General features: G+C 37.4%; 1 protein-coding gene across 3 annotated transcripts in view; it reads right to left on the bottom strand.

Annotated features, from left to right (window-relative positions):
* Window positions 1–990: 990 nt before the first annotated feature.
* Window positions 991–8,391, bottom strand: part of LOC137380653 (zinc finger protein Pegasus-like) — a 34,046-nt gene continuing 26,645 nt past the window's right edge. For 2 of the 3 annotated variants that reach the window (XM_068052818.1, XM_068052819.1), the window contains exon 4: window positions 991–7,916. In XM_068052818.1, the coding sequence (XP_067908919.1) occupies window positions 6,985–7,916 (932 nt within the window). In that variant the 3' untranslated portion in view covers window positions 991–6,984. The remainder of the gene's footprint in view (window positions 7,917–8,391) is intronic. The other variant, XM_068052820.1, reaches the window with a different exon arrangement.

Genomic DNA, 8,391 nt, shown 5'->3' with positions numbered 1-8,391 from the left:
ACAGGTTAAGTGAATGGGCAACAAATTGCCAGATTGAGTATAATGAGGGGAAGTTTGGTCGTAAAAATAAAAAAAAAATTTAAAAGACGAGAAACCTCTAAATGTTGATGTTCAGAGTCACTTGGGTGCACTTGTACAAGGAACTCAGCATGCAGGTACAGCAAGCAATTAGGAAGGCAAATGGCATTTTGGCCTTTGTTGCAAGGGGATTGGAGTATAAGAATAAGGACGTTTTGCTACAACTGTATAGGGCTTTGATGAGAGTACACCTAGAGTACTGTATACAGTTTTGGTCTCCATATCTAAGGAAAGATATACTTGCATTGGAGGCACATGGCAAAGGTTCACTACACTGGTGGTTCCTGGGATGAAAGATTTGTCCTATAATGACAGGCTGAGTAAATTGGGTCTATACTCTTTGAAATTAAGGCAACTGAGAGGTGATCTCATTGAAACATACAAGATTCCAAAGGGGATAGAGAAGTTGTTTTCTCTGCTGGGGAATCTAGAACACGGGCACACTCTCAGGATAAGGGGTCGATTATTTAGGACTAAGATGAGGAGAAATTTCTTCACTTGGAGGGTTGTGAATCTTTGGAATTCTCTACCCCAGAGGGCTGTGGAGGCTCCATCATTGAGTATATTTAAGGCTGACAGACAGATTTTTGGTTTCAGGGAATCCAGGGATTTGGAGAGCAGGCAGGAAAGTGCAGTAGAGACTGACGATTCAATGGCAGAAGACTTGAGGGGCCATATGGTCTATTCCCCCTCCTCATTCTTATGTTCTTTGTTATTGTAAAAATTTCTTCCTCAAAGACACGCACATATATGCAGCCATACTTTTAGCTATATGGGGACAGGTTTATTAAAATGTGATCCAAGGAAGATTCTTCCATCTGATCTGCCATGATTTGAGCAAAGCATTTGTATATCTATGTAGAAAATAAAAAAAAACAACTTTTTTTAGAAAATGTAAACTTTTACCTTTATTGTACAAAGGGCAACACCTTCAGTTATACTAATTAAAGCAACACGAGAAGGTGTTATACAAAATGCAACTCAAAAACAACTGAATTTGCCAGCTCTTATTTTACACGATCTAACTCAGAAACAGGAACCTGTTTAAACTGCTCATGTCACTGCAGTGCATTTTGCCACTGCAACTTCTAGGGGCACCAAGTTTAGAAAATTTCACATGAAATATGAAGGAACTTCACTTTTATAATATACATTTTTATTGAAGTACAAACACTCTAGCTAGTTTAAACACTTAGCATTTTTCTATCAAGCACTTGTACCAATGTTAGCAACAAGTTGTTAAATAGCAATTTAATTTAGTCACAACAGTCTATTCACATTTTTACAGCACTTAAATTTAATTGTGCATTGAATTTATAAGCACTTGTTAATGTGTGTACATGTATACAAAGAGCATTGCTGAAAGACAACACAATGAAAACAAAAAAAAAGACACACATTTTACATTAGTTACTAATGTGTAACAAAACTTCCATTATATAGCATACAAAATGAACCAAAATAAATCTGGGTTTACTAAACTCAATGTGACAAAGCATTATTAATCACAAAGGCTTGGAATAATCAAGCCAAAAGCTCAACCCCCACTTCTTCAACCGAATTCCTTAACTTTCTACTTAATAAAGTGCTATCTCAGTGGTGTATTCCATCACATTAATAGACATTTATGTAAATAATCACATACAACAAATCAATGATGGAATATTGGACTCCGTTTGGTCAGAAACAGTAAAGAATGATTTTGAGGAATCTGAGAAAAATTAATACAGCAAAGATCTGTTTGAACCCCTGACTATTGAAGATTTTACACATTGCTAAACACTAATATCCACAATCAAAATACCAGCTCTCTCAAAGTTAATTTTCTGATTGTATGTTCTCTGGTGACAGAATAAAATACCATTTTAATTACATGGGATTCGAGGATTTTACAGGTGTTTTGGAGATCGCATCATGTAATTCTGTCCATTTATAATTAGGCCCATTTTTATGATGACTGAATAAACCAAATTCTATTTTTAATAGCTGAGATTATTAGATCTTCGAGGAGTTTTAGTGGTTTATATTCTGCAATTCTGTTCATTTTGCACAGAAACTGAAAATTAGTGGTTTTGATTACAATGTCATTGTCCTAACTCAGTAACTATGGTAAACAGATCAGGAATGTATCATGTTTCATTCAAAGATATGTACTCAGTTAAATGCTCCATAAAATTCAGCTCTTTCAAAGTTCTGCTGCCCATATCCTGACTCTCACTAAGTCCCATTCACACATCAGCCTGGTTCTTACTGTCCCGCACTGGGTCCCTGTCCAGCAGCAGTCAAATTAAAATTCTCTTCCTTCTGTTCAAATCTCTCCATGGCCTTGTTTCCCCAACTCTAACCTCCTTAAGAATTATAACCCTCTGAGAACTCTATTTCTCCATTTCTGGCCCCCATGTGTACCCCCAATTTCCTTCACCTCTCCACTGGCTCCATTCAGCTGTCTAAGCCATAAGCTTTGGAATTTCCTCCCTAAACCTTTCTGCCTCTCTGGCTTCTGTTAGGATACACCTTAAAACCTACCTCTTCCCAAAACCCTTTAAGTGGTTTGGTGCCAAATTTTGGCTGATAGTGCTTCTGTGAAATGCCTTGGGACATTTCACAATGTTAAAACGTGCTATAGAATGCATGTTGTTGTTTAACTGATCTCAGTCAGAATGGCTGTAGGGATTCTAAAATTGTTCTAACTGCACTCGGCTTTTGGAGAGAAAAGCAAACAACAGTCAGTCAGAGTTTCTGGCTTTGATTATTATTGAGCCACCCATCTGGAACTCTGTACATGAACACTGAATCAGGGTTGGATATGGATCAGGTATGAAAATCTTACAATTGATGCCCACTGTCTAGATTCATACGTTGCTATGACCATTGGGATGAGGTACCAGAGGAAAACTCTGCATCTTTGGAATCTTCACTAAAAAGATTAGCATTTTTAGGAACAGATTAAATTATTGGAGATACCACAAATTTCCTGTTGTTAAAACACCCATCCTGGAAAAAGGGATGAACTGTATTTTCAAAATAAATGGAATTGCTTTTGTGTTTTAAAATGTCATATGCAAGAGGTGTGCAAAACAAAACAGAATTAAGGTAAACGGGCCACATTAGATATCCGAGTCGTCCTGGGTTGATACGCAATATAATTCTAACAAGTTTGTCTGTATAGTTATAAAGAGACTTGAAAAGGGTCTGGTATTTTAAGCCTTGGCTCTCAGCAGCTAAAAAAAGAACTTGCACTTGTACCGTGCCTTATGCATCTCAAAGCTCTTAACATATAACTAATTTTGAATTGCAGTAACTTATATAGGCACGAGTAACTTCAACTGAAATGAATAGCTTTTTGGTGGAAATAGTCTGTAGTTGAGGACACAGTTAATAGCTGGTGCAACAAGGCTTTCCAAGGCTCCCCATTCTTACGTCACTGCTTGTTTTGTATTTTGCATGCACGCTTTATTGCTGAAGTGTCTCAAACCAATGTTAAAGCTAGTAAGAAATTTAAATTGACCATTGGTGCAGAGTCAAAATGTTCAGAGTGAAGCAGGTAAGATAATAATGCTTGCATTATAAACTGCCTTCACACCATGCATGAATGCAGCAACTGATACGTAGACAAATGTGATTGCCATTGGGAATTAGGAACATCCCACAAATAGCAATGAAATGAATGACCAGTTATAATCTCTTCTTGCTGGCATTGGCTGAAGGAGGCATTATGGTTAAGATACCTGGGAGAACACCCTGCTGTTCAATTAATGCCATTGGATATTCATTCCCACGAACAGTCAGATCTCTAACATCTCATCCACAGGACTGCATTTTCAACAATGAAGCACTCACTCAGTACTGAAATGCTACTAATGCATAGGTTTAACCCACAACATTCAGACCCAGCGATAAGATTGTAAACTGAGGCAAGGTGATACACATCTGCAATCACCTTGTGAAGTCAGTGTTACTGCTTTAAGAAATCCAATATTCCATCATCAAAACCCCAAATTTAAAATGAAATAGACTCATCTATTGTGTAAATGTATTATAGCAACATATACAGTTACTAGATAGAACAATTAAAAACATGCTGAATCGTCTGACTTAATGCCTATACTGGAACTCTGAAAAATGACAACACTTTTATATTTAAGATGTATTTGTTAGGCACCTCTGGTTATTAATTCTTCAAAACTTAGGCTGAAGTTCATACTTGTTGAAGTTTTGTACTACTAACCAATCATGCAGATCAGAATTAATTGAATTTGATGAATGTAAAACTGAAGCCCATTATTTAAAAATGACTGTTACAACTAACCCTTTATTTGTCAATATCAATTTAGAACCAGTAAAGGAGAATACAGTAGACAAACAGGCAATCCCATTTCAGATTATTACACACTTCAAAAAAGTGACATGAGAACGATAATGCCATTGGTATGCCAAACAACAGAACATAGCCATTTTGTGCTAAATACTAACCAAATATAATTAAAATCAAGTCATTTTTAAAAAGCTAGTTAAATTAGATCAATTTTCAGCCTTGAAGGCACAAAGGTGTGTGACTTTTATTTGCTTTGGTGGCAAGCAGACTCAATGGAGTCAAATAACAATGTACAATTTTATAAATCCACTCTGCACTATTGCCATAGTGTGGCCTGTGACGGAGAGACTTTTTAAAAAAAATTAATATTGACTAGTTGAGCTACAATAGAGACTACTTATTTTTTAATACAGAATCTAGTGTATGTTTCAATGGAGACCCATTTGCTTTTGCATTCCTCACTTTTGCAAAAGCTGATAATTTACTTTGCACCAATCTACCTGCAAGGAGATAATTCCTGCTGGATCTGAAAACAGGTGCCAGCGCTCTCAGAACACAAGCAGCCACAACTTCAGGAATACAAATGTGAAGTTCCCTGCATTTATTTTACTCCAGAAGCTGACCTTAACCCAACAGTAGATTAGCAGACACATATTTTTGTGGATTTACAATGCTGTCAGTTACTGCAGCAGATTGTTTACACTATGGATATCAGCCAACAGAGGGAGAACTGTGTGTCTACAGTCAGCTCCACTCCAATATAAAAAGTGCTTTGAGTATTTCAAAATATAACAGTAAAGAACTGAAAAGAATGTTTGTAGGTTATACATTGAGGTCACTCAGTATTTTGTATTTTGCATGAAGTATAGCATTAACGTAGAGCAATATAATTGTTCTTTGAAATTCTGTAATTTTGAACAACTTATAAGCAATCAAAATCACTAAGCAGTCTAACTGCTATATTGTACAGTGGAAAGGAAAATTTCCGATATAAATTCCAAACAGAAGTCTACCTGCAAAATCTATAAAAATGTTTAAAAATCAGGGGTAAAATTTCATGGCGGTTCACCAGCTTGCTTGCCATAATTTTGGCGTAAGAGCTGCGGCAGTCGCAGAAACAGTATAATTACATCTTATGCTGCTTTCCCGGGGTTTCTGCAACTAGAGTGTGAGAAATGTATGAAGAGATAAGAAAGTGCTGATCAAAGTCCAGCCTAACCACTGAGGCATGTGAAATACCTGGAGATTAATGAACAGATTGAGCTGCAATGCACGCGTGAAGAAGGGGAATTTAACTACACGACTGTTAGCGTGCTTATGTACTAACCTACATACTGGACTTTATAAAAGTTGGAACACATGGGGAAACTGTAGGATCTGTGAATAGTCTTACCATAAGTAATCAAAGGGTTTAGTTTATAAACCCCACATGAGTTTGCTACATGTAAGCATCCAGGTGCCTATCTCATGAGTACTGCATGTGTTAGGTTTATATTAAATTGGTAACAACTCTAATGCAGACACATAGACTCGAAACAAAGTAAAAGGATGAGGATTGTCCTAACACATGCCACAACATAAATGGTTTTGCTATTGGCAGATCATGCACTGACACTGTCCACATGCAAAACAGACACGGGCAGTGCTTACTAATTGCGGCAGATATAGCAATTTAGAAATGCTGTATTAAAGTTCTTTACTTTTCTGTAGCACTGCAGAATTTTTTTTAAAAACTGAATTCTGAATTTTTGACATTGATGTAGAAATGTTTTTACAGTCCTCAGAATTAACATATGGACATCTGTAAAGATTTTAAGGGACAACTGCTTGGTTTCATTAACTAATTTCAACTACTTAAACTAGATGTTGCAATGAAATACTGTTAACTGTTGAATAATAAAATGTGAATGCTTACTAGAATTAAGGAACTGTTTTATGTTGTATTTGACAAAGAATTTAATTTTTCCAGTTCGGCCTGTTGCTGTCCATTTTAAAACACAAAACATTTGAATGGGTCATTAAAAAGGCAACTTAAGTTGGTCTAGTATTTTCAATGCACAAAGAAAATTTCAGTAGATAAAAATTGCTTTCAAATAATATAATTTATGCATTTAATTCATGGCTATTTCAACTTACTGTAGAATATCAATAGAGAATGTACCTGTGGCAAGGTAATTGGAGTTGACACCTTTTCAGTTATCTGTGCAATTAAAGTTTTTCTTTCATTAATGATAGATGCTAAATGAGATCAGCACTTAACACACCAGTATAAACAACACATAGTTCACTCTAAGATCACTGCAATCTTCGTGGAGGTATGAAGTGATACAATTGCCAAAATTTACACTTTTCTAGTACTTCATGAGATGGTGCTGCACCAATATACATTGAAGTGGCCTGAACCTAGTTCATACCCACTTCAGAAGACACTGTAAAGAAAATCACTTTAAAGTGTTCATAAAAGTAAAATAAATGGTGAGACAAGTAAAATTATTCCCTCTTAATACATATTTAAATATTCTCAATATGAACCAACGTAAATCCAATACGTATTGAAATTGAATACCAGCACTTACTTAGCTGCGTTACTGTTAATTCTGCTTGTGTTGACCCCGAGCAAAATGACAAGCAAAGTCATATTTGTCTCTACATTTGCATCCACATATGTTACATTGGAATGGGTTCTTATAACCATGGCACCCCATGTGAATAGTATAAAGGATATTGTCTGCAAAATACATGTCACAGTGTTGGCAATGATGCAGAAGCTGGGGATCCTGTACCTGAAGTGCAGGAGCAGGGGTGCTAGGCTGGCTGTTCGTCACGCTGGGTGTACTTGTGTGAGCACTGTGCTCACTACTGGGGCCTGCCACAGGACTGAAGTTCCGCTGATTGTGCGTGGGGCATGCATCTGGACTGATAGGGGATGAGCTTTGGGCCACACTGGAAGCTACCGTGGAAACGACTGGTGCTGTAGACTGTGAGATCACATATGGTTTTTCATCCCTGCAGGTTACCACCTCAGGAGATGCTGGAGCTTGGTTTTCAGGTGGAAGGCTGGACAATTGGCCTGCTAAGGTAGAAAGCTGGTTTAATGGATTATCCACCATAATATCTTGCGTGTCCCTCGAAATCCCACCAGACTGCACTTTTTGCAAACCCTCATAGGAGTTAGCTGACATATCATGAGAAAAGTCACTGAGGTAATCTGGCTTCTGTACCACCATGGAAGTAGGACTTAGATTAATCAGAAGTCTTGTCCCATAACTCAGGGAGTTGCTAGGTTTTTTCTGTAAAACGCCCAACATTTTCTTATTAGTCAGGAAGGTCCTAGCACCTTTCAAGGGAAGAAGTTTGTGCCTACGTCTACGGTGATGGGACAAGTTACTTCGATCACTGCAGCAGAAAGAGCAAAGCTCACATTTGTATGGTTTTTCACCTGTGTGTGAGCGCATGTGTGCTTCGAGGTGCCGCTCATACGCTGAAGCAAACGGGCATAGGTGACATCTGTGGGGCTTCTCACCTGTATCAGAAAGAATAGATCAGCAAACCTTGCCATTTTCTCTCCCTTTTTGCATTTTTCCTCACTTTGCCTCCTCTAAGCATTTTGTCCTTTGACTGGGAATGCTAAAGAGCGGTGGAACTCTGAGATCATTGTCAACAATCCCATTCGGTTGTCAACTGACAGGCAGTGTGCTTGCCATGTAACAAGGCCGGATAGTTATGTTTTTCTTTCCTCATGGTGAGACTGTTCGGATTTGTGGATTTTTTCTGTAGTGGGTCAGTTACAAGCTGATGAAACTCCTTTCATGTGGCTGATGGATTTATGTCCATTGGATTTATGCTCCCCCCAAATAAGGGTTTGAATTTTAACTAACTGATGAAATATGATGAGGCGGCTTAACAAAATTACCTCAACTACTCAGCTACTAGGTTATCCACCATCTGTTTTAGAATAAAATCTGATTAAAAATGTTGAGGAAGAAATACATTTCCAA

Source organism: Heterodontus francisci, chromosome 20 (genome assembly GCF_036365525.1).
Source record: "Heterodontus francisci isolate sHetFra1 chromosome 20, sHetFra1.hap1, whole genome shotgun sequence".
NCBI lineage: Eukaryota > Metazoa > Chordata > Chondrichthyes > Heterodontiformes > Heterodontidae > Heterodontus > Heterodontus francisci.
Note: the sequence above shows the minus strand (reverse complement) of the source record. Positions and strands in the feature narration are given on the sequence as shown.